The 26287-nt window shown below is 30.8% G+C and overlaps 2 protein-coding genes across 5 annotated transcripts; one reads left to right on the top strand and one right to left on the bottom strand.

Annotated features, from left to right (window-relative positions):
* The first annotated feature begins 491 nt into the window (after positions 1-491).
* On the top strand, positions 492-9663 carry LOC129292956 (cullin-1-like). 4 transcript variants are annotated; one of them, XR_008589059.1, is made up of 22 exons: positions 492-673; positions 793-852; positions 963-1132; positions 1261-1360; positions 3144-3329; positions 3452-3499; positions 3573-3776; positions 3856-3933; positions 4103-4192; positions 4285-4365; positions 4478-4540; positions 5387-5422; positions 5499-5585; positions 5666-5815; positions 5897-5952; positions 7055-7175; positions 7282-7443; positions 7537-7680; positions 7817-8035; positions 8182-8349; positions 8438-8695; positions 9364-9663. XR_008589059.1 is itself a non-coding variant. In XM_054930704.1 (20 exons), the coding sequence occupies exons 2-20, from the start codon at positions 993-995 to the stop codon at positions 8537-8539; spliced, it is 2235 nt and encodes a 744-aa protein (XP_054786679.1). In that variant the 5' UTR covers positions 492-852; positions 963-992; the 3' UTR covers positions 8540-8950. The 4 variants fall into 4 exon arrangements, 1 of the variants encoding a protein (XP_054786679.1); XR_008589060.1 differs by lacking the exon at positions 793-852; XR_008589058.1 differs by having other exon boundaries at positions 492-852.
* Positions 9664-23662: 13999 nt separating this feature from the next.
* LOC129293268 (protein SRG1) lies at positions 23663-25929 on the bottom strand. The gene is made up of 4 exons (XM_054931136.1): positions 25591-25929; positions 25252-25499; positions 24840-25167; positions 23663-24199 (listed from the first exon to the last, which is right to left on the bottom strand). The coding sequence occupies exons 1-4, from the start codon at positions 25852-25854 to the stop codon at positions 23936-23938; spliced, it is 1104 nt and encodes a 367-aa protein (XP_054787111.1). The 5' UTR covers positions 25855-25929; the 3' UTR covers positions 23663-23935.
* Positions 25930-26287: the final 358 nt, after the last annotated feature.

The raw sequence follows: 26287 nt of genomic DNA, 5'->3' as shown, positions 1-26287 counted from the left end.
CATTATTAGTGTTATACATCACCGCACTAGACATATTTAAAAATAAAAAAATTAATGTTATAGATGAGAAAAACAATAAGGACTCCAGAAAAAAAAAGACAAAACACTAATTGTTTTTTTTTTTTCAAAAACACAGATGTAATAATTTGTATAAAAAATAATTAATATTATAAGATATTTTTAAATGTATAAAAAATATCATAAAAAATAATATATTTTTATTTTTATTTTTAATTTTAAATAATGATATAATTATATTAAATATTTTTATATTAATAAAAAAATAAAATTAAAAAATAATTTAATTGTTATAAAGTATGATATATTTTTGATTAAAAATTACTTTTTTATGTCTGACAACACAGATGTAATAATAATAATAATCAAGGGGAGAAACGATTTTCGACCACAGTTAATTTGTAATAAAACGATTTTCATTTAATATACTCGTAACCTGCATTAATTCCTAATAAATTTTTCGCATTGTTGTAGACCAAACAGAATCCTTTATTTTCAGACCTTCAATGCTGAATTTGAGCTTGTCTTCTTCCTTCTTCCTTCTTCCGGTTCATCACCTCCTCCGTTAACAATCATAGCTAGGGTTTCATTTGGGAATAAGTCTCCGATTGAGCTTCCTCCTTCGTTAAGGAAGGGGTTTTGTTGTCATTTATATGTAGGTTTTTCATGATCTCGCTCTTCTGATCTGTGTTGTTATCTGCTGCTTGAATTTCCGAGTCCTGTTTGTAAGTGACGGATTCGCATTATTTGTTTGGTGATGGTTTGTATAAGAAGAAGGGGAATTGAACGGTTGTGTGGTGGAGATTGAATTGTTTGGCCGTGGCTCTTTGATAGGTGGTTCTTTTATGCCGATTGCTATGATTTCATTCCTATTTTCTGATTCTTTTCAAGGTAAAGTTAATGTACCTATTTCATTTTATAAATATTTCGGGTCTTTTCTACAGGTTCTAATATCTGGGATTTAGTTTGCCACCATGTCGGTGAGTGAGCGCAAGACGATCTACCTAGAACAAGGATGGGATTTCATGCAGAAGGGCATCAAAAAGCTCAAGAATATTCTTGAAGGATTGCCTGAGCCTCAGTTTAGCTCCGAGGACTATATGATGTTGTATACGTATCCGTCTCTGAGCTGTTTCATTGTTAACATGTTTTGTCTATACACTTTTTATTTGTTTGATCTCTTCTGCTTGAGTAGATCGCATATTTTCGTTAGGCACTGCATTTCCTTAAATCGTGTTGCAGGTATATCTACAATATGTGCACTCAAAAGCATCCTTATGATTATTCTCAGCAACTTTATGACAAGTACAGGGAATCGTTTGAAGAGTACATTCTATCAACGGTGAGTAAGCCTACTGTCTGGATATCTTGTGGATAAACTCGCACGTTGTGGACTATCTGCGGTTTGTTGCGTTACAGTCTTAAGTTTTGCTTTTTTCCTGGGAGGGTAACACTTGCCTAACCTCATGACATTAAATGTCATGTCGTTTCCCATGGCAATGAATTTGACGAAGGTTGTATAATCACGACTTAAATGGCTAATTGACAAGCTTTTGTTCTATTTAAGAAGGCATATCATGTTGTTCTTACAAGAAATCCTAGAAGATGGAAAACGAGTAACTAATGGGGTATGATATTGATTATGTCAAACTTATTTATAAAGCTACCGTTGCATCACAATTGTAGTGATAACAACTTCTGAATGACATGGAATGTAATTCACACTTCATGATTTGGAAGACATTTTATTAAATATTCAAATATTTTTATTTGATTCTGAATTTATGACAATATACTAATGAAGCAGATGTGTATATATCTATGTATGTGTGATTGGCTCGCTTTTGTAGCTATTGTTTTTGCATTTAACTGTGATTGGCTCTTAATTATTATGAGGGTGATCTTATTCATCAACCATTAGTGGGGTGAGAATTTAGACTGCGTTTGGTCAATGAAAAGTGGATTTGAGGAGAGGAAAAGGTGAGGTAAAGTATTTTTAGCAGTTGACAAAGTGGCTTTCTTGGAAAAAGAGCGTTCTTACCGAGGGGGCTCGTTGTTGTAAGACTATTTGTTTAATGTGTTTGTTGCTTCTTCTTAGCAGGCCTATTAATATAACAATGTATTTCTTCCATCTTCATACGTAACAGTTATTTTTCTTAATAGCAATAATTTGGAACTGAATCTTTCAATTGGAAGACTCAACATTTTCCATAATAAACAATTTAAAATTTTTAATGTCTTAATAAAACATCATAAAATAACTACTACCTAAAATTTTTCCTACTTCCTTTAAAGACGTAATTTGCAAAGTAGTAAATGATCCTCATAGGATAAAAGCAGTAGCAATATATCATTGATTTATGAAGTAATAGCAGTGTTTATCTTTGATTTTTGCATGTGCTCCGTGTATGGAGTAAACTTTTAAGAAAGCCTATAATGGAAGATATTTCACTTGAGGAAATGCAAGTGGCAGTTGATATTATATCCATGTTGTACTATCAGGAACAAGATGAAGAAAGTTTATAGATCCATATGAACTTTCTGAAGCTGTTAAGAATGAAAAGTGTGAATAGTCCATGTTCTCGGAGAAAGAAAAGATAACAAGACACAATATGACTGCCTCTTTCCAACATCAGATCCATATTTATGTGAGAATGAGGCACATAAGTCATATAAATATATAACTAGTTTTTTTTTTTTTTTTTGTTTTCTCGTAGATGTGGAAGTAAATTTTAGCTCTTCAAATTTAACATTGACATATTCTTCTTGACTAGAAAATACCCTGCACTTAATGTGATTATGTGAAAGGTATGAGCTCCCTGTTCATGAATGATTTAGTTGATTCCTTACATTATGTAACCACCACTTGGTTTGAAGGCAGTACTTTCAGGGTGATCTGTCCTTTATCTTATGGAGATGCTCTTGGAAGATTTTGTGGGATAGTTCCCACTTAGTTTCGACTTTGATGTATTTTAAAAATCATTAGATAAACCTCAAATTTTGTGATGAGTTGTTTTTTTGGGGTCATGTCTAGTTTATTGTACTCATTTTTTGTATTTGTTGGTTGCTTCTATTTTCTTTCAGGCATTTCTTCTAATAAGATACCATCTTTTTGTTTCATTTAGGTATTACCTTCTTTGAGAGAGAAGCATGATGAATTTTTGTTGAGAGAGCTAGTGAGAAGGTGGGCAAACCATAAGATTATGGTTAGGTGGCTTTCCCGCTTCTTTTACTATTTAGATCGCTACTTTGTTGCTCGGAGATCGCTTCCACCTCTTGAAGATGTTGGACTGAGCTGCTTCCGGGATTTGGTAATGCAACAGCTGAACCTTCTATGGGATTATGTTATTCTTTCTGTTGGGATGAGCTTTCTAGTGCTAGTACTGAAATTAGTTTTATTGCAAATCAATTTTATGGGCTTCTGTATGTACAGGTATACAAGGAACTAAATGGTAAAGCGAGGGATGCAGTTATATCTCTTGTAAGTTGTCCTGCTTAATTTAGTGAGATTTTCAGTAATGCAAATTTATATGAATTAATCATTTTTTTTAAAGATTGATCAAGAACGGGAAGGAGAACAAATTGATCGAGCTTTATTAAAGAATGTCCTGGATATATTTGTTGAAATTGGAATGGGGCAAATGGATTGCTATGAGAATGATTTTGAAGCTGACTTGCTCAAAGACACCTCCGCATATTATTCTCTAAAGGCTTCCAACTGGATCCTTGAAGATTCTTGTCCTGATTATATGCTCAAGGTATGTTTTCTCAGTTGTGTTACTGTAACGTGTTCATTCCATTTACATTACTGTATATAATTGGCTCTGGTGTTTATAGGCTGAGAAGTGCTTAAGGCGTGAAAAAGATAGGGTTGCTCATTACTTGCATTCTAGTAGCGAGCCAAGGTTACTTGAGGTTTGTTGTTGACCAGCTGGTCTACTACTATGTTAATGGGTCATATCTTGCTTAGCTTCTCCCAAAAAAAAAAAAAAATTGTTATGGGCTGGTGAATTTTGTGGTTCAATTTCAAAGTTTCTTAACAACTTATGATGCTTCTGTTGTTCTTGTGGAAAAATATTTCTAGAAAGTTCAACATGAACTTTTAACTGTGTATGCGACCCAACTCCTTGAAAAAGAGCACTCTGGATGTCATGCATTACTTAGAGACGACAAGGTATTTGGTAAACTCTTTTCACTTATGATGCCTAGAATTGTTTTACAGCCTGCTAAGATGTAACATGTTTAATGTTTCCATTAAATGATTAGATTGAAGACTTATCACGGATGTTCAGGCTCTTTTCTAAAATACCTCGGGGGTTAGATCCTGTTTCTGGCATATTTAAGCAGGTTGATACTGTTGAGCTTATCTTTCTGCTTTTCCTCCCTGGTTTGTGTGCCTATGAGAAGTGGGATCGTGTTGGCTTGGTTAAATGATGTTGTCTTTCCTTCCATATTGTAGCATGTTACTACTGAAGGAATGGCATTGGTGAAGCTGGCTGAAGATGCAGTTAGTAACAAAAAGGTCCGTTCCCGATCAGTTATTTAGTCTACTGTTTATTCATTTATAGTTTGAGATTATTAAATGTAAAGTTTTACTTGGGCATACATTACCTTCCATGTTCAGAACTAATAATTGTCCTGTAGTGCATGTATCATGCTTTAGAAAGGTTTTCCAAATAAAGAATTGATTCACATCATGTAAGATATGGCAATAAATTGATAAAGAAACATAATATAAAATATGCACATGCCTACAACGTGAATAAATGAATAAAATACCCAAAATAGTTCATTTAAACCCCACTGAACTGAAGTACCTGAGTATATTTATATATCTTAGATGAGCTGTAAATAAGTCAATGATCTTCTCCAGTTACACAAATACACACGTGAATAGTTATTTTCTGAAATTGGTCTTTAATTATCTGTTATGGATGGGACTCCAAAAACTGAAATTTACGTCTTTCCTCTATGCTTACTGAGTCAGAATTATCATGCAGCAATGTAAAGTTGAAATGATTTGGTTCACCCCCCCCCCCGTTTTTTTTTGGTTGCAAAATGTTTCACAAGCAGATTTATGATGTCACTAAAAGGTTATAAGGTGCAAGTGAAAGTAATAATACTGAAATTCTAATTACAGTGTACATAGCTAGTTCATTTGGTTTAAATCAAATGTTTTTGCTCTAGATCTGTACGGGGTTCCTGTGAAGTACTAGTATCATTAAGTTCTGAAGAGCCCAAGGATCCACATTTTTGGCAACCAATAGCTTCAAACTGTCTTATCATTCTGAAAATGATGCGATCTGAAGAAATTTTATTTTTACTCCTTACTTTGCTATTTTTATCTTTCTGATTAATATGCCTACAGGCAGAGAAAAGGGATGTTGTCGGCATGCAGGAACAGGTAATAGCTGAAATTTCTTAATTCGAAGACAAAGCAATTTTCTTGTGTGAGGAAACTGAAATTGGTTTCTCTCCAGGTTTTTGTTCGGAAGGTGATTGAGCTGCATGACAAGTACCTGGCTTATGTGAATGACTGTTTTCAGAATCATACACTTTTCCATAAGGTTTTGATCAGACAATGACTTTGAAATTGTTATGTGGGATAATTATACTGTTATATAGCTAAAAAGTTTTGATCTTGCAGGCACATAAGGAAGCTTTTGAGGTCTTCTGCAACAAGGGTGTTGCTGGAAGCTCAAGTGCAGAACTGCTTGCAACTTTTTGTGACAATATTCTCAAGAAAGGAGGAAGTGAAAAATTGAGTGATGAAGCAATTGAAGAAACTCTTGAAAAGGTCTGCATTAATATAGATGTACCACGTGCTTTTGTAAACTTGATTCTTGACTTCGATATTTTTGGATTTGTCTATGTGCAGGTGGTCAAGCTGCTTGCCTATATTAGTGACAAAGACATGTTTGCTGAATTCTATAGGTAAAATTAAAGGATAAAGGGAATTTTTGTTGATGATTAAGTTTTATTATTGCTTTTCTATGGTGTTCTACGTTTTTCCATAACTTCATTTGTTCATTTATTTCATTAAATCAGGTAAGATGTTCTAAAAAATTTATCGGTCATTAGCAACTGTGTTTTTAAAAAAATTTCTGCCACTATTTTTTTGATTCATTTCCAAGAAACAAATTCAGGGTTGCTTTTTTCTTTTTCATTTATTTTAAGTAGAACTAGAAGCAGCAAGTGTTAGCACTCATACTGCTGCATAAAAAGGTAGAAGTTTATTGTTGAAAACACCTAGAATGAGAGATAAAATGTGGTTAAGATATTAAGAAAACGATAATGGAAACACGGTGGTATCAAATGAAAATTGAGAGACATTTGGGCTATGCGCACCATCACCATCACCATCGTCTTAAGATTTACAGCCCTTGGCCTACACTCATTGTTTAATCTAGCAAACATTTTAGTGGGGATAATGTGGAGAGTTACCCTCTTGCTCGCTTATGAATAATAAAGATGAAGCAGCCCAAAACTATATATTCCCTTGTGTCTTAAGCCGGTGACTGATACAACAGATATAGTAGAGGTGGCAACTGGCAACAGATCTGCTACTCAATCCCTTGAATTGGGACTGAAGAAATAGGAAGAATAAGAACAGAATGATATTGAACATTAAATCCCTAGTAATCAGGAAAGAACATTCGACAAATAAACAGCATTAAAAGGAGAAGATAATAACAAACTAATTGGTCCCAACAAGAGATATCATTGGCAAAAAAAGAAAAAAAAAACTATTATAGAGATATCTAGATGTTCCTTTTATAATCTTGGCAAAATCATAATGTTTCATCATGATACTAATGACAGGGGTTAAACGTTAAGGGTCATTGTAGCCTTCTGCAAATCTTGAAATGTGGATTTTTACCCTAAATCAAATTTTTAACATATTACCAAATGCTATTATTGTATCATAAGGCTACTCAGAAACAATCTCTTGTGGTGATACTTGAAATAGCAGAAGCACCCTGTTTCTATCAGATCCTTTGAAAGAATACTCATGATCTTGCTTGATTGCTTGCAGGAAGAAGCTGGCTCGGAGGCTTCTCTTTGACAAGAGTGCCAATGATGAACATGAGAGAAGTATCTTGACAAAATTGAAGCAACAATGTGGTGGTCAGTTTACTTCAAAGATGGAAGGAATGGTCAGTCTCCTTAAAGTCTATATGAATTGAACTGATATGCGACAATCAGGTGCTGTGGTTGGATATTTAAAGAAAATATTCAAGTGCTTGTTGTTGCTCCCACCAGGTTACAGATTTGACTCTGGCGAGGGAAAACCAAGCTAGTTTTGAAGAGTACCTCAGCATTAATCCTAATGCAGACGCAGGACTTGACCTGACAGTCACAGTTCTGACTACTGGATTCTGGCCAAGTTACAAATCTTTTGATCTCAACCTTCCAGCAGAAATGGTATATCTGGATCTTTTTGCCCAGTGTTCTATACTAATTAACCAGCATTTTGTTGATATTTAATGTCCCTTCCTCTTCCTCCATTTTGGATAGGTCAAGTGCGTTGAAGTTTTCAAGGAGTTTTATCAAACAAAAACAAAGCACAGAAAATTGACATGGATTTACTCCTTGGGTACCTGCAACATAACCGGAAAATTTGATGCAAGACCTGTGGAGCTGGTTGTGACAACCTACCAGGTTATATTCTTATCACATGCTTCTTTTGTATAAAAGTATTACTTGTTTCTCACCCCTTCATTTCAAATTTTTGGGTGTCCAATGATTCCTGTTTGGGTTTCTTATGCTGATTGTGTTTTCTCTTGTTTTTCGATAGGCTTCTGCGCTGCTTCTCTTTAATTCTTCAGATAAGTTGAGTTACTCAGAGATATTGACTCAGTTGAACTTGACTGATGATGATGTTATTAGACTGCTTCACTCCTTGTCATGTGCCAAGTACAAGATTCTTAACAAGGAGCCAAGCACAAAAACAATATCATCTGCTGATATTTTTGAATTTAATTCAAAATTCACGGACAAAATGAGGAGGATTAAGGTACTGATATTTGTAAATGCACGAACTAGCATGGTTAAATCCCCCCCCAAAAAAAAAAAAAAAAAAACCCTCTTATCTGACGTGTTTGGTGATCTAAATCCCTGTTTGACTGACTACGCTGAGATTGTGGCACCTTTCTATTGCAGATTCCTCTTCCGCCCGTAGATGAGAAGAAAAAAGTAGTTGATGATGTCGACAAGGACAGAAGATATGCTATTGATGCATCCATTGTGCGTATTATGAAGAGCAGAAAAACTTTGGGTTACCAACAGTTAGTAATGGAGTGTGTTGAGCAGTTAGGGCGCATGTTCAAGGTCTATATTCCACCACTTGTTTTATTTTCTGCCTGCCTGCCTGTCTTATTCTCTATCTAATGTGTGTTTGGAACGTAATTATGTATAGCCTGATGTCAAGGCAATTAAGAAAAGGATTGAAGACTTGATCTCTCGGGACTACTTGGAAAGAGACAAAGATAATCCCAATCTGTTCAGATACTTGGCTTGAAGCTGCCTTGACGAGCGTGCAAATGAAGGGGGTCAGTGGCCGCTGCGAATGGCTAAACAAGAGGATGATGTCTAAACTCGTAAAAATTGAGCGCTTCTTAGTAATAGCCTTGAAAAGGAAACTGCGAGTGTTTTTACATGTTGCCTCCATATCCAGGTATGGGCTATTGCTACAGATGTGTGCTCAACATTAGAGAAATTGTAATTTTATTCCATAATTTGATCCGGCGCACTGGTCTCTTCGCTATCTTTTTCCCCTTCCCCTGCATTTCCATTTTGTTACTTACTTAAGCTAAAACCTACCCGTTAATCTCCCCGCCCAAAAGAAAATAGGTATTGTGTAATCTTTCATTGAAGTTGTGTTTCTGATTCTCTTAGTAGCCCATGGGATGAATGGTATGCTTTTTTCTAATCCAAATTCTAAAGCTGATGCTTTACATGAACAGTCTATAGTTATCTCTTTACGGTGGCATCTTTATTTAGTGTATGGGGTCATAGCCTAGTTAGATGAAGTCTCATCAGTGCTTTCGGTTTTTCTAAAGATTGGGGCTATCTCTTTTTAGTTGTCCGACATGGGGATCAGTATCTTTATTCTGTGGTATTATTATAGTGGCTAGCATTATCCTAAAAGATTCTCTATTTAGCTGTTTCTTTACTTGTGATTGCTTTCCATAAAGGCGGTGGTTTTGTACTTGGCATGCCCCCTCCTGGATTGTATTAATGCCAAAAACAATCTTTGTCCAACCTTGGATGCTTCATGCTTAGTTTGCAATAAAGTTCGATAAATTAAACAAATCATAAATTAATATTTTATTCCTTTATCAGTTGGTAAGGATTTTGCTCCTGACTTATGAGGCTGTGGATGAAATCCTGTGGAGTGAGGATCTTCTTGGTGGGTAACATGTAATTGGTGAGTAACATGTAAATATTTTTGTAAGCAGTTTTTGAGCTTTAAAGTATATCTTAGCTCTGGTGAGCTTTTTAACTCATCTAAATTTTCTTGTTATAAAAAGAATATGGTATTTCTTCATGTTTTCATTTATGATTTGCTGTTACTTTGAATTTCTTACTTATTGTTTAGTTGGTAATAAAATATGCTGAAAAATGTAAAGCTTTTTAGCTGAATGCTGTGTACTTGTTCTTGATTCTCCTGAACGCTATTGTGCTTTCTTTTACTTGGGCATTACGTGGAGTCTAAGGAATTAGTCCAGTACTCCAATTTTTTAGGCTTTTAGGCTTCTGATTATTGCTGATCAGTTTGAATTGAGCAAGACTAGGTGACATTAGGTGGGACCCTCATTATCCTCCATTGTAGTGCATCAAGTCATGTTAATTTATATGGAAAAACGTTGAGGATAAAAATGAAGAAGTATTGGAGAAATTTAATTAATTCTCATAGCTTTGATCTAAACTTTATGTATGACTTAATAATTTGCTGCAATGAAACGGAAAATAAAGCTGAGATTAATAATGATTGTTGTTAGCTTATCCAACCCAAATGAATGTGCGGAAATTTGATTTAGTTATTTATGGAAAAATGTGTTAGATTTTTTTTTATTATCCATCTTTATAATCTTTGCGTTGGACTGTTATTTTTTTTATATGATTATTTGAGTGAGTCAGATTTTGAGAATTGAGTATATTAATAAAGCATAATATATATATATATATATATATGTATATAAATACAAGAATCTAATCATTGAGATGATTTAGGAAAATGATAATAAATAAGAAAGAGAAAATATATTGGATTTTTACATTTACTTTTTATGTAGATGGAGAGAAAAATAGGAAGGACAAAAAACTTCCAAAAATAATAGAGAAGTTTATTGTTTTTGAAAATTTATCCTTCTCATTTCTTCTCCATTCTATTTTCTTCATACTTTTCCCTAATTAAATGATTATTATAATTATAATAAAATAGTCATCTTTTGTCCTCTTTTGATGTCATAACCGAAAATTTCTTGTCAACCGTGAATTCACGATCATTGCCACCCTTCCAATGTCATGCGTTGCTAATCTTCACTTGCACCAGTAACACTCGCTACAAAATGATCGATCAATCCATCAATCATTATATCAATATCAGCATGAAAATTTAATTTGTTTTTGGATTTTATATGATGCATAAAATTAATGTCTAATTGAATTAAAAGATGAAGCAGTAAATTGCACTCAATTATAACATTAAATTAAATTAAATTTCATGTGTTTTCAACATTTAATTATAGTCTTCATAGTGTATCTTTGTTTTCATCGCCAGATCTAGTTTTTGTCTTAAAAAAACATGGCACAATATTTTATACATGGTGGGATTCAATGAAGTAATTAATTAAATGTCAAATTTCAGGCAAAAAAAATTAAATGTCAAATTTAAAGATAATGTTTGACTTTATTTTTAGGATGGTAAGACAGAAAGAGAAAAGTTTATTTATTTTTGAAATAAATTCATGTTAAAGAGGATATTTAATATACTTCAATAATTTTTAAATAAAAATACTAGAATTTGATCAAGATTTATTATGAGAAGTTATTCATAGTTTATATTTATAATTCAAATAAAAGAAAATCATTCACTAATTTCTGAAGGTTAAACCCTAGCCTTTCAATATAATAAACTCCTTTGGGCTTATTTATAGAATACAGAGAATATTAATTTCACATTTCACTATTTTCTATGTTCATTTTTATTTTTTTCCCCTTATTCAATGCTAAACAAATTATTAAAAATAATTTTTTTGCTCCTTATTAGAAGGTGGATGTGAAAATTTATTAAATTTTAATATAGTTAATGGGGTTTAAGCTTTTCTTAGTTTTTAGTAAAATATGTTGGAAGTAACTTATAAATAAGATCAGAAAAATTATACTAAAAAATGGACGCAAGTGGGAAATGTGAGGTAATTAAGTAATGTGGTTTTTTTTAGTGAACAATTAATGTGGTTTTGCTTTGGTGGGAGAAAGAGAAAAAAATGTGAACATAAGAAATCATAGTTGAATGAATGATGGAAGTTGAACAAACTAAACTTATTATTGCCCAGTTGCCAACCGGAGGAATTATGATCATAAAAAAGAAAAAATCAGGATTTCATTATAATCTAAATTATTAAATTTAGTACTCATTTTCTTATATTTTAACACTGAAAATCTTTTTTTTTAAATCCTGAATTGATATTAAGTCTCTTATGATCTCTTTAATTGTCATTCATACTAAAGTAAAATTTACCATCTCTTCAGCCAAATTTAGAACCAATTTCTTTTGTAATTTTTAATAAGAAATACATTTAATTAAAAAATTCAAACAATTAAAAGATACTATAATAAATTAATAATTAATATTATATATGTATGGCTCATGTGACAAATAAATAAAGATGGTCAAGTTTGGCTTTGGGGACCCATGATCCACTTAATAATAATAATAATCTTGCACACATCATCGTCCTGCTTGTCCAGAGAATTCTAATTCAAAGTCCCATATTTGAAGTCGTCACATTAAAATATTAAATACTAATTATTAAATCATTTCTTTATCACTAAACATACAATCATGAATAACTGTTCATAGATAATGTTGAACCAAAATGGAGGTTATGCAATATTGATGGTGATGTCCTGTAAGTGGAATTTCAAAGATAATTCAGTGCACTTTATGATTTTTTTTTAAATTCATTTATAATGTCATATGTGTTTCGAGAAAAATTTCACTATCCACTTGCAAGCTTGGATTGAACAACATGACGTGATTATTATTATTATATTAACATGCAATTTTTTTTAAGTGAATGGAGGCATTCCTGACATACATACATATAGGCCTGCCATTGGTATTAGTTATATTTTTTTAATATTATTTTGATTTAAACTCATTAATTGTGAAAGAAAATGTAATGTAAATTTAAAATAAAATTTCATTTAGTCAGGATTAAAATTAAAATTTTATCATATTTTTAGATAAAATTAATAATTTAACCACACATTTTTTTTTATTTTAGTAAGGTAATTCGAGGTGTTTTATAATAAGGACTAGAGTGAGTATAATTTTTGATAAATAATAAATTTAAAAAAATTGATTATTGACAAAACATAACAATAGTACAATACCATAAAATTCACGTGGCAAGCCTCACATAACGGAGCAAGACTTACGGTGTTGTTGAAAGCAATCAAAGAATTAATGAATGTGGCCGTGGGTTTGGTGTAATCATGTGATTTAAAACTGACCATATCAAATTAATCTAATAAAAATTGAATAAAATCAATTATTAATAAGGCTTAGTTTAGTTTAATAAATTTAAAAATTGAATAGTTTGGTTTATGTGTCCCCTTTTTTAAACCTTAATCAAACCTAAATCATACATTTTTGTTATTTTTAAATGTATTTTTTATTATTAATACTAGACTATTAATTAGTGTTTTTTTAATATTAATTTCAACTAAAGTCCAACCCAAACAAACTTTTTTTTTACCTTTTATTATAAATATTAAGACAATTTATAATGAATAATTGATGTTACTTACAAATGCATATACTCTGATGTTTATTGATAATAAAATTTAAATACTTTTATTTTAAATATGATGTTTGTTTCCGTTCATAAATGATCAAGTTAAGAATAGTGTGACTTGGAGTTGAAATATAAAAGAAAAAAAGGAGGGTGAAAAATTATACTAGCCTTAATATATGATTTTATATGTTAAAAATATGTATTAAAACTTGATTAATATATGAATCAAATTGAATCAAACTGTTTAGAAACCAAATCAAAATGACCATAATAAAAAATTGATCAAGTGTCACTTTTTTTGTATAAACTGATTAATTTTTATTCAAATTTTGATTAAAACCAAACCAAATCACACTTTTGATCACCTTTAATTTGACCGTGTAAAAGAGGTGATGAAGCTGCAGTGTATGCCTAATTGCTTTTCACGTTCCACATATTCTGGTGGCTTTAATCAATTTAATTATTTTAAGCAATCATTGATCATGTGCCCTTGTTCCTGTTGCCTTCCATGTTTCCAAAGTCTCACCTTGTTGCTCCTCCTCCACTTTTCTCTTGTTCTTTGTTTTTGTTTTTTAAGAAAAAAGAATATAATTTTAAATCTTTATATTTTGCCCACATCTTGCTTTTAATCTCTGTAATTTTTTTTTATGTTTTAGATCCTTATAATTTTATTTTTCATTACTCTAAATCCCTTTAAAGTCCCTACACTTTGTTCATAGATGAACCTAAAATAATAAAAAAATAAAAGTGTAAGGAATTATAATACCAAAAAAAATATAGGGACAAATAATAAAATACAAGCAAAGTACGGAGATTAAAAATTATGTTTTTCCTTTTAAATATATAAGCATATGTTTGAGAGTATATGATAAATAGGAAATGAATACTGTTAATGAAATAGAATGTAATAGATTGAGAGGGAATGGAACATTATATTGTTTAAGAGGTTTATTAAAAAATAAATAATTTCATTTAATCATTATTTAAGAGTAATTATAAAATCAATATATTTGACTTAAATATAATTACGTTTTAATTTTAAGCAATGACGATGCATGGGAGGCCAAATTGAAAATATAATATGAAGTGAGGAAGCCAAAATCTATTTTAATGTTTTTTAACAAGTAAAAGTTTTAATTCTTTTCCCACGAGCGATTAGTGTGCCCCCTACACCTACTAGATTTGTTCGTGGTTTTAAGGGGGGAGAGAGAAAGAGTGAGAGGTGTGAAAAAAATGAGAGTAATTTATAATAATATTATTTATATTATGTCATTTTATACCCAACCCTCAAATTGAGGGGTAAGAAAAAAATCTACCACCTAAAGTGAAAAGATGTGTCTTCAAAGATACAAGTGCCATTATTACATGATGAGTCTTTAATAGCAAGTAATTAAAAAACAGTATCAACAGCAGTTAGAGAACCACTATTGTTATAGGGGATATTAAAAATCAGTGATTTTCAATAACCATTAAACAATTGCTGTTGTAAATAACTTTCAACAGCAATTCCAAAACCACTATTAAAAGTAGTCAATTGCTTGAATTTTTTAAAAAATAAAGAAATTTTAACATTGGTTGCTACCAATATTTAAAGCCTTGTTTTTTTTTTTAAGATTATATTGTTTTTACTTATTCTCTTCATTCCAACAAATGAAAATGTTATATATAATTTATCATTAGCTAACCAGTACCAATACATATAAAGAATCCAAAATTCAATAGAAATTACATAAAACTCAAATGTTCTATATAATCTCCTTAAAAATTACTTAAACCTCATATACCATTCGCAAAATATTGTGCTCAGCGTGCGAGAATGTTATTAGATTTTTTATATGTAAGTATATTTAAGGATAGTATATTTTACCAAAATAGCTTAAGATGTTTGGTTAAATACTTCATAAGCGCATATATATATATATATATATATTTCTAATCTATCTTTTAGAATTTAGATATGAAACTTCTTTTATATTCTAATATTCTCTCTATTATTTCTTTTTTTGTATTTTATTTTTCATCTTCTTCTTGTTTGGGCTTATACTTTTTTTTAATCTCAAAGGTTTTATGTCTATTTAATTTCTTCTTTTCTTTCTTCTTCTTTTTTAATCTTGTTTTTTTTTTCATCTTTCATTTTTTCTTTTTTTTCTTTCTTTCTTTTTTTTTTGGTTTTTTTGTTGGTCCCCCAACAAATGCTCATGATATCATATTAGATTTTTTATATGTGAGTATGCTTAAAGAAAGTATACTTCGTCAAAATAGTTTAAGCCATTTGGTTAGATACTTCCTAAGCATATATATTTCTAAGTATATCTTTTAAAATTTAGATGTGAGACTTCTTTTATGTTCTAATAGATGTCGTCAACTTTTTTCTCAGAGAATGAATATGTAATGTTAAACATCTAAATTAAAGTATAAAATTACAATTAAAACATTAACTAACTAATTCAAATAACAACAAAATTATCTTTTCAAAAATATATTTATCTCATTAATAAATTCAATCATTCCTAGTGTGATGATATTAAACATATGCTTCATTTTCTTCAACTTCTCATCCATCAAGGTATAGTCAACCCAATTATAACTCCATTAGACATTGTATGGGGGCATTTATTTCTCCAAGCAATTTTTTACTGTTTTGCTTGTTTCTCCTATTAATAAGAAATTAATAAATTAACCTCCCCAAACTTTTAAACTTAGAAAATTAATTTTTTTTATCAGTCAAAGCAGTCCAATTTAAAGTTGTAGCATAAAAATTATAACAGTAACTCATACGGGCAGCTATAATTCCAATAAATTAAATCAACCAATTCATATAAAAAAATAAATTTATCTAATTTAATAAAATACCTGGAAAGAGCATAGAAATTAACTTCAACAACTATCACTAAAGCTTGAATTTGAGAGGAGGAAAAAATTTGCTAACCCAATTCAAATAAATCAAATAGAAGCAAACAAAAATCAAAGTCAAAAGAAATTAGTGGAGAAATTAAGCTTACCTTAAGTTTGAGAGGAGGGTGAGAGAGATAATGGCAAGGACAAGATGAGACAGATTGAGGGGAAGGTCGTGAAGGGCAGGAGAAATGAGATGACAGCGAAGGAATGGCCATAGAAGCTAACAATAAAAGACATGCAACATACGTTAACCACTTTTAACATACCATCGCGGGTCTCACTAAATCCATTGTAGATAATAATTAATTTTTAATTTTTTTTAATAATCAATCAATTTCAACAGCAGCCACCTGTCACTCGTTGTTGAAAGTTATAATTTTTTAATTATAAAAAATATGAGATATATTTTTAATATTGAATAAAAAGTGTCCAGCTATTGACATTTTACTTTTAATATTGGATGACTTAGGGCCCGCTGTTGTAAATGTAAACAATGGCAATTGCTTAAAAGCGAACATCTACATTTATAATTCTAAAAATGTCATCGTGTTCACTCTCAACAACATTTCCCTTTGAACCTCTATTAAAAAGACCACTATTATAAACATATCCTTTCATTTAAAAATATAAAATATTTTTAATCAAATCTTACCTTTAATAAAATAGTTACCTATTTTTTAACTAATCCTATTTTCTTATATTTATTCTTATTAAACACCCTACTTTAAATATAAAGTCATTATTAAAAGGGGCACTTTTTTAAAAAAAAAAGACAATAATTACATCCCGAAAGATTAAAAATACTTTACATTTTTTAACATCTAATTTCTTAAAAAATATTTTATATTTTTAAATGGAGGGAATATTTTGCACTAATAATATGCTACTGTAGACTGTAGTCATTGATTAGGCTAAACTGAGAGCAACCTCCGCAAGCACTCCCATAGGATTGCTTGATTGCCTTAAGGTGAATTAGCCACCTTCGCACATGATGAGAAGATCCGAATAGCACACAACGTTTTATTTTATTCAAACAACATAGATCTTGAAAACAAAGGAAATTGAAATATAGAGTATGAAATAGCAACGCAAATAAACATGATGATCAAATAGTGAAGCAATGGATCAAAGTCAGCAAGAAAACCCAAACTGGGCTTCCTAGAAAATGGACACAGAAGATTCACATGAACAACATATTGAATAGCCAAGTGTCAGTGTACACAACATCTTCAAATGACACGTGTCTGCCACCTGTTTCGCAAAAATCTTAGCCATCAAAGTCTGCAAAGGGGGATTAGTGCTATATGAAAATAGGGAGAATGATAAATAAAAATTTTGTAAAAATATTGATATTAAATTAAAAATTTTAGTATTGAAATATGATGGAAGGAGTATTGAAATTTAAAAACATCAGTGTTAACAAATTTTATTTTAATTTAACATTTATGCTTTCACAAGGTCCTTATTTGTCATTCTCCTGTGAAAATAATCCCACGGAGCACCTTTCTTTCTCTTCTCTTATGATAACTTGGTGTTTACAAGCCTTTATTCTGTCATTGCTCATTACTCCATACCAAAAACATGCAAAAAAAAAAATGTGTGATTAATTAAGAAACTTCAAAAAATAGTTTTCTCACATGTAAATATTAACCACCGTTATTGCATCTGCTGCAAGGAGAAGAAACATGCAAGGTGAAGGATCAGTATCAACCCATTCACCATTGATGAGTTTCATTTGCAAACCATCCACATTATTCTCATATAATTTTTCTAGTCAATTAATAATTACAGTTAACTTTTTTAATAGTAGGGTGTCCAATATATTATTTTCAAATATTGAAGAGAAAAATTGTACTGCATGATCAAATGCTCTTGAATGAATAGTTGAAAAGAAAAATTGCTCTTCAAAAATTATTGTGATCAACAATGAGCCTTATTTCACGTCTGAAATTAGTTACATGGATACAATACTGTTGTGTTCTACAAAATAACAAACTTTTCAAATCTATCATCTATTATTTAGATAAGAGAATAATGTTAAAAAATACAAATTTAAAATGAGATTTCTTGATGTGGTGCTCATAGATCTCATGTAATAACTTCTTTAAGTGTTATTGTTGGTCTTCTTCTTACTTCTTTTCATAGAATGCTTAATGTAACATTCCAATTTAAATTTTAATAGTTAATTTGGGTTAATAGAAATTTTTTAAAAAAAAATATTTAGAGGTAAGTAAATTAGAAGGAGATGATTGTTAAATCTAATCAGGATATAATTCTAAATTAAAATTTAAAAAAAAATTAATTAATTAATTAATTAAAAAAATATTAAATTATTATTATTATTATTAAAAAAAAAATGTCTAAAGAAAGAAAGAAGAAGAAGGAGAAGAAGAAATTGCTTTCGGTGCTCTCCACGGCAATCATGACACACATATATATAATAATAATAAAAAGAAGAGAGAGAGGAAAGAGGAGAAAAAAAAATATATGGGACCCGCGGTATTTTTTTTTTTATAAAATCACCCTTCTTCCGTCATTTCTTCATTTCATCCCTGTACGCGAGCTGAGGCAGAGAGCGAGCGAGAGAGCGAGCGACATTGATGGAGAGGCTGACTGATTTAGAAGGTGAAGCTCCATAATAGGATATTTCATATGAGATTTTAAGTATTCTAAAACTAGGTAAGTGTTCTAAACATTTTTCTTAGTCATATTTTCTCTTTGGTTTCTGATTTTGTGGTGGTAGAAAATTTAGAATTTGGAAGAGGAATAAATTTATGTTGAATAAATGTGGTTTTGAGGTTGTTAGTAGTGTAATAAATATTCTAGAGTATTATTTTGTTGATAGAATTGGAATTTGAGGCATTTGAGTTTATCCCTAGATTTCTATGGGTAGATTTTTAGTTAAATCTGAAAATATAAATTGATTTGTTGATATTTAAATGATTATTTGAGATGAGAAATAAATTATTATGGCTATAGAATAATGATTCTAGGCTTGAAATCAAGTTTGCAATTTTGGGGTATTTTTATGTGCGAATTTTTGGGATAAAAAGAGAAATTTTGATATTAGAAAAATATTTGAATGAAATTATTGTGAAGGAGACTATTAAACCAAGTAGATACGTTTAAATACATGAAATTAAATTTTAGAATTCAAGAGACTAAGACTAATTTCTTAAAAAATAAATAAATATCAAATAAAATAAAATAAATACTTAGGTGTTAGAGTATGAGTGAAAATTGTGTTAATAATATTATTGACACATTGGGATATGATCAATTGTAGATTAATTTTCTTTTGACACCATTCAAGCTTTGGAAAGCTTTGGAAGTGTTGTAACTTGAGGAGTAACCTTTGACCTCTCAAAGGTTGAGGTAACCAGGGGAAATCTATTTTATATATTTGTATGTTAATTAATTAATTATGTTAGTAAAACAAAAGAATATATATATATATATATATATTTAAATTTGAAATAGTTGTTTGTAATGCATGTGGTTTTGTTGAGACCTTATGATTTGTGACCAAATTAATTGTGACTTAGTATAAGTAATGAGATTAATGTTGATAATGATATGCACAATCTTGACTATAAATTATGAATTATATATATAAGTTTTTAAAATGTATTTTTTTATTAGTATGATAATATGGCGGGAGTTCGCCTTAGTGAAGGAGTTAGCGATTACACAAAATTCATATGGTATTTGGCTATTAACCAATAATCCTAGGGGTTATAGCCGCTACTTACCTTGTAAGGTACTGTAGCATTGTTCCTATTAAGGGACTTGACCCTACTGGCCTACCTGGAGTTTTGGGTAGAGCTAGTTTTGGGTATGACACCCCATAATGTGTGATTTGGGGGAAACCGTGTTCATAAGTGAGTAAGGTAATCTTGGCCCGGTAGCCCCTCATGATATGATTAAGGCTTTGGGTAGTCTCACCACATGGATGATCCCTTCCGGTTGTTAGCCCACGGATTTCATGTCAGAGGAAATAAGGGGGGATATAAGGAAGAGATTGATCATGCATATTATTATTATCATGCCATTTGAGTGATAGATGGCTATATTGAGAATATGATTATAATTGTAGAAATGAGAACATGTAGTAATTATGCGAATAATGTATATGAGGCTATTTGTGCAAATTTTATACTTGACTTTATTCTTGAAATTATTCACATGAGTTAAATGTTAATGTGATTAACATGTTATTAATGTGATTGTTTGAATGATCACCTTGATAAATTTATTGGTCACTTGCATTCATGATTAATTATCATGTATTTATATAACTTAGATATACCTTGGTTACTGAGTGGTTGTACTCACCCCTCTCTTTTAACATATTACAGGAACTAACTCATCTGAGAAGAACAGAGGAAAGGAGCATTATACCAAGTGATAATAATCACTTCTGTAGGCCTCTCTCCTTTTATGTTGATATGTGTATTTAGTTTATGATATTGCCAATTAGGTTAATATATTCTTGATTCATTTGTACTATGGGTTTTGTGTAGGATGGAAAGGTATTTTGGGCTCTTGAGATTGTGTTTTGATGCTTGTATTATATTAATGGGTCAAAATATTTGTGCAAGTAAAAATAGTTATTATCATGCTTCCGCATATGTTTAATTGAATGATATGAATTCTTAAAATATTTTAAAGACTTGGGATTCCTTTATATTAAATAGTTTGTAAAAAAATAAATACATATTAAGAATTCATTTAGGTTAATCTCGTATTGTATAATCCATTTGGGTTAATCCTTGATTAACCATAGTTAGTATGATGATTAAGTCCTAATTTAGGACGCCCGTTACACTTAACTTTTCTTACCGACTCCAATAGTTTTTTTTTTTTGAACATATCAAAACCATGTCAAACACATTTTTATCATTTTCTTGAATAGATATTTTCTCAACTTTATATATATATATATAATCATTATGAATTTTGTCTTTTTTATATGATTATACATTCATCTCAACATATAATACTTAATTTATGAAAAAGAAAACACAACAAAGAAATTAATGTATGAAATATGTACAAATTAAATCGGATCTCAATCATTCACATTTTATCTTGCGTTGTTAATGTTGCATTCCACTTTCCTGAAGATTTTGTCTTCAACCATATATAGTTGCTCGTACTCCACTTTTCTCTTAGAGTTCAGATTTTTTTGGTTGGCGTGAGGAAGATATTTGGGATTTTTTTTTTTTTTTTGCCACAAAGGTGAAGGGATTAGAAGGTTGAAATTGAATATTTTCTATATCTTGTATGTACATAATGAGTTGTTAAACTTGATCTGAGATAAATGTTCTTTTATATTCAAGCTAATTTATAGTTTAAGTTTGATCCAAGCATACCTTATTTTTTAGATTTCGTGCAACATGCAATATTTGATATATAATGGTCTCCCATCAAGTAATTAAAAAATTAATTATAATTATATATATAAATATGTGATAAGTCCTTTGATGGAAGTGACAGCTCATAAATTATGATTAATATACATTTAAGGGTACAATTTATTATAGGATAAACGAGCAAATTATCTCTTAAATTTTAAATCCAGTAGTACGAGACTTTAAACTTGTTTATTATGTAAATTATTTTTTTAACTTTTAAAAACAGTACAATTTGACCTTTATAGTTAATAAAAGTTAATTTTGACTGTAAATTAATAGAAAATAACCTAAAAAATTACAAGAAAGGACCACAAAATTTTGATCTTTTCTTGTAATTTTTTGAGATCATGTTGTAATTTTTGAATCATTTATTATAATTTTAGTTGTTAACGTAAATTTTGAAATTTTTTTTCATTATTTTATGGTTAATTAATTATTAAAATTAATTTTTATTAATAATAGGATTTAAATGACATTATTTTTAAAAGTTAAAAAAATGTTTTATTTAATAAATTAATTTAAGATTCATGATATTAATAAATTTAAAGTTTAAGGATAATTTATTTATTTATATTAAATTATATTATATTCTCACTAAATATTAGGTCAACCTTGTTGTGTTTGGTTTCAAGTACTGAGTGAATGAAAATCAGGCCCCAAAAAAAAATTAATTGATGAAAAAGACGAGAGATGAATTGCAAGAAAAGAAAAGAACGGTGTATGAATGGTCATTTTCAAACAGTTGTGATATATCTTTGTTCAAAAAAAAAAAAAGCAGTTGTAATATATCTTTTCTTTTTTAAGTTGACTGTGTGCGTGTGCGTGTGCGTGTGCGTGGGAGTGTGCGCGTGCGTGCGTGCGTGCGTGCGTGCGTGTTTTTTTTTCATTGATATCATGCCTCCAGCATCGGTTGCCTCCTATTTCACCCCACTTTCTCCAAAATCCCAACCCCACTTTATATATATATATATAAATTAAATTAATAAGTCACACACAATCAACACGCATCTTTCTTAATGGCTGTCCAATATTTTCTTTTAATTCAAAAAATTAAGGCCATATGATATATATATATATATATATATAAACCATATACATACAGGACGAAAGGAAAAGTGTTAACTCAGAGTATTATGTGTTCAACAATATATATTATAAAATGTTTAAGTGGAAGTGAACTTAAATTGATGTAAAAAATCACACCTCAAATAAATTGGTTAATAAGAAATACTGAAACCACATTTAAGAAATTCTGTTTAATTTAAAATATAGGATGTTAGATAGTTATTTTTTAATTATACTCTTAATTTATTTATTTATTTTTAAAAAAATAATATATTAAATTTCAATCATTATTATTAAGACACTTATATATTTTATTTAATAATAATATAATTAAAAAGATGTACAAGTTTTAATAGATTAAAATTTTATCTATTTTTTTTAGAACTGTAAAATAATTATTAATATCTTATATTGTAATTAGAGGAAGTCTATAATAAAATAGAAGGGATTACAAACTTAAATTTTAAAATTTTGAATCAAGATCTGATATAATCGATATGCGTTTATCCTACGGATGATAGGTACATATCACCGGTATAGAGCTTGGATTTCCAAGCTTGCCCACTGCTGAATTTGCTAGATTTTTTCCCCAAAGTGATTGATCTCCAAGTAAAGCAAAATTAAAGGCTTGGTCTGGAAGCAATAAGCTTTGCTGTGTTAAAAAAAAAAAAAAAACATTGCTCCGTCAATTGTCAATTCTGCTCAGAAGCACTATAAAAAAAATAACAGCATGCTTCGCCTAGTGCTTCTTTCACTCCCTGTTACACGTGCACGTTTCATCAACTCTAACATGCAAGAATGACCTGTGGGCCTCCTCTCTCTCTCTCTCTCTCTCTCTATCGATATATATATATATATATATCTCAGAAAATAAAGCTCTTTGGTTGCTGCCAATCATTTTGTCCAGTTACTGTTAGATTCTTTCACATCAATTATACATTGCCAGATATTACCCACAGAAAATTCACTTAATCGTAGACTGAAATTAACATTGACTCCTTTTTCTTTTTGGATTTTTCCGTGACATTCCCAACGTGAGTGCTAGAAATTAATCCCTCCAAGGACTACAGTTCCATTTAAGGGGATAATCACTTCCAACAAATGCTTTTCCATACGCAAGGTTTAGGAATTGAATCATGGCCACATGCTTAAGAGACCCAGGATAACCTAGGCACGCCTTGTTGGTTGAAATTAATGTTGATTAGTTTTGCTAAGAGTATATAAAGTAAACTGGAATTGACACCTAATTCTGCTTCATCATTGCTTGTTTTGAAACCCACAGAAAGTAGAAACCAGCACACAACTTGACACAAAAGTCCCCACAAGTTTCCATTACAAGGCAACATGTATATAATTGAAACGCTAACAGTGAGTCCATATTTGAGTATGTGACCCCACAACCACACTCTCTCACATGATTCATTTTTCTTATAATCGTCAATCTGCAGAATCATGAGGCTTCAATTCACATTGATACTCCTAACTGAGAACTTAAGTGGGCCTTCCTAGTTAGTTTGAGTTTTCACTTTGATGAATTTTGGCAAAATCCAAGGTCCTTTTGCCTTGCAACTTGTTTGTTGTGTAGTGCTTACTGTACTCTCCATGATTGTATCTTCTGTATTTGCTGGGCTTGTTCTCATCTACAAATTCTGGCATTGGACCAAGCTCTACTTCATAGCCTGGGGCATAAAATGTCACTATGGTCAGTCTATCTTTCTCTTCATTAGCCACAGCTCTATGTTCCACGCTCTTGTATTTTCCATTTGTAAGCACCTTCACATATAATTTCAGATCAGAACAATGTCTTGCAGGAGAATCTGGTGCTATGAACAGTAAGGGGAAATTGTTATGTGGCCTCAAACTCATGTTGATTAAGAGAAATACAAATGTCTATAAATATATATATATATATATATATATTTAAAGCTGCTGTTTTGCTTAGGTATCCATTGCTTACCTTAGCATCCATAAACCACACTGAGAAAAAAGGGTCAAAAGAATATACAACTTGAATGTTATGAAGACCCCATCATCATCATGATACACACTCATTTGTTTGCTCATGTAAGCACCGTCTACTTAGAAAAGCTTTCCATGTGAATAATGGTGGTTTGGACAAATGGAACAGATTTATTTGTCTGAAAATATCATGTAGGAAGAGTTATCTCTCATTTGGGACCCAACAATACTTGAACCTTAATAAATCAAACTAACGACTACTAAATAGTCCTTTTTTGTGTGTGAATCGAATCCTACTTCAATTGGAAATAACTTGTTTTCGACTAAATTAGAAAGGTTGATCAGTTGAGATGCAAGCAAGTTGGCAGGAAGACCTGTTGAAAATAATAATAATAACAAAAATAAAGAAACCTGTGTGGTCAGGAATAAAAGAAGGGAAGTATAGTGTTCTTACTTCAATCGTATCTCCTATGTTGATGACAAAAGCATTTGGAATTGGCTGAACAGGAATCCATGTTTTGTCTCTGAAAATCTGAAGTCCCACAGGGCTTCCTGTTGCTTGCTGCAGAACAGTGATGGCACTTCCATCAGAATGAGGACTCAGACCCATCACAAGGTCAGGTCTTGAACATGGTGGATAGTAGTTCATCCTCACAGCTTGAACTGCCATACCAAACATCTCACTAAAAGCATCTTCCATCAATCCAAGCCCTAAAGCTATGAATTCTAGAAGGTTCTGACATAGCTTCCTCACTTCTCTTGAGTACTCTTCCAAAGTTTCACTGCAAATAATCATATTAATTAACCAAACCAGGTTTTTCAATTTTATCAAACTGTAGTTGAACTTAGCAAGTGAGTGTATATACCTGAACCTTTCTGGCTTGTTTGGCCATAGATTTGGATTCCTCATACAGTGAGGTTCAATTGCAAGAGCAAACATGTTGCACCAATCTAGCTTCTGATCCTCTGAGAAAACGAAAGCTTGTCCATATCCTTGTACTGTCCCTGGAATCATTGGGTATTTCTGCTTCTCTTCCAAAGGCAGCATGAAAAATTCCTTGCTTATCTCTTCTATACTCTCTAGTAGTTTCTGATCAATCCCATGATTCTTTACCTAACAATACCGTCAAAGTTTCAATCTTTCAGGTCCAAAAGAAGAAAAGAGAAAGTGGGGTCATAAAAGAAAGCAACTTTTTGTTGTGTACCTGAAAGAATCCCCATTCTTCACAAGCAGAAGCAAGCTTCAGAATTTCAACTTGGAATTCCTCTGTGTTTCCTCTGAGGAACTTGGAGAAATCAATGACGGGCATGTCACTATGTGAAGGTGATGTAGTTCCAGAAAAAAGTTGTGGTCTTTCAGTGACATCTCTCACAAATCTTTCAGGAATGCTTCTTGGCTTAGTCTTTGTGAGTTCTTGGACATCATCAATGTGTCCAACGTTTAGAGGAGAAATGAGCACTGGAGCCATCAGAGAGAATATCTGAAGCTTCAGAGAATTTTAAAATATATGAACTGATTGATAAGCTTGCTCTTTATGATCTCTCCACTCTCTTACCCAGCCGGTATTTATAGTGGAAATGAGGCCATCTTTATGACGTTAAAGTTACTTTAATTAAAGCTTGAAATATGCTATTTTCACATAATTGTGGTATTGAGCCCCATTAGGCTCTGGTTTTTTAATATTTGAATTGGTTCTATGTAGATTTTGTTTGTCTATAAGAAACTTATGAGTGACTCCACTAACAGTTTCTATGAAGTTTTTGTTTGCCTATGATAACTTTATTAATCAACTGACTCAATGAATGCTTGATCAATCAATTACATATGAAATATAAAAAAAATAAAGTACATATTTAAACTTTTAACTTTACAGAAGGTTTTATTTAGATTTATTAGTTTTA

This window comes from Prosopis cineraria, unplaced genomic scaffold (genome assembly GCF_029017545.1).
Source record: "Prosopis cineraria cultivar Desert tree isolate PC_DT_omini unplaced genomic scaffold, ASM2901754v1 PC14, whole genome shotgun sequence".
In the NCBI taxonomy this organism is placed as follows: Eukaryota; Viridiplantae; Streptophyta; class Magnoliopsida; order Fabales; family Fabaceae; genus Prosopis; species Prosopis cineraria.
Note: the sequence above shows the minus strand (reverse complement) of the source record. Positions and strands in the feature narration are given on the sequence as shown.

Excerpts from the sequence above, each read along its gene's own strand:
- LOC129292956 (XM_054930704.1), top strand. The coding sequence starts at position 993 with ATGTCGGTGAGTGAGCGCAAGACGATCTACCTAGAACAAGGATGGGAT. Across the intron at positions 4,193-4,284 it reads CATTACTTAGAGACGACAAG|ATTGAAGACTTATCACGGAT; the intron begins GTATTTGGTAAA and ends TTAAATGATTAG. Across the intron at positions 8,350-8,437 it reads AGTTAGGGCGCATGTTCAAG|CCTGATGTCAAGGCAATTAA; the intron begins GTCTATATTCCA and ends AATTATGTATAG.
- LOC129293268 (XM_054931136.1), bottom strand. The coding sequence starts at position 25,854 with ATGGCTCCAGTGCTCATTTCTCCTCTAAACGTTGGACACATTGATGAT. Across the intron at positions 25,500-25,590 it reads AAGAATGGGGATTCTTTCAG|GTAAAGAATCATGGGATTGA; the intron begins GTACACAACAAA and ends CGGTATTGTTAG. Across the intron at positions 24,200-24,839 it reads ACATAGGAGATACGATTGAA|GTGCTTACAAATGGAAAATA; the intron begins GTAAGAACACTA and ends TTATATGTGAAG.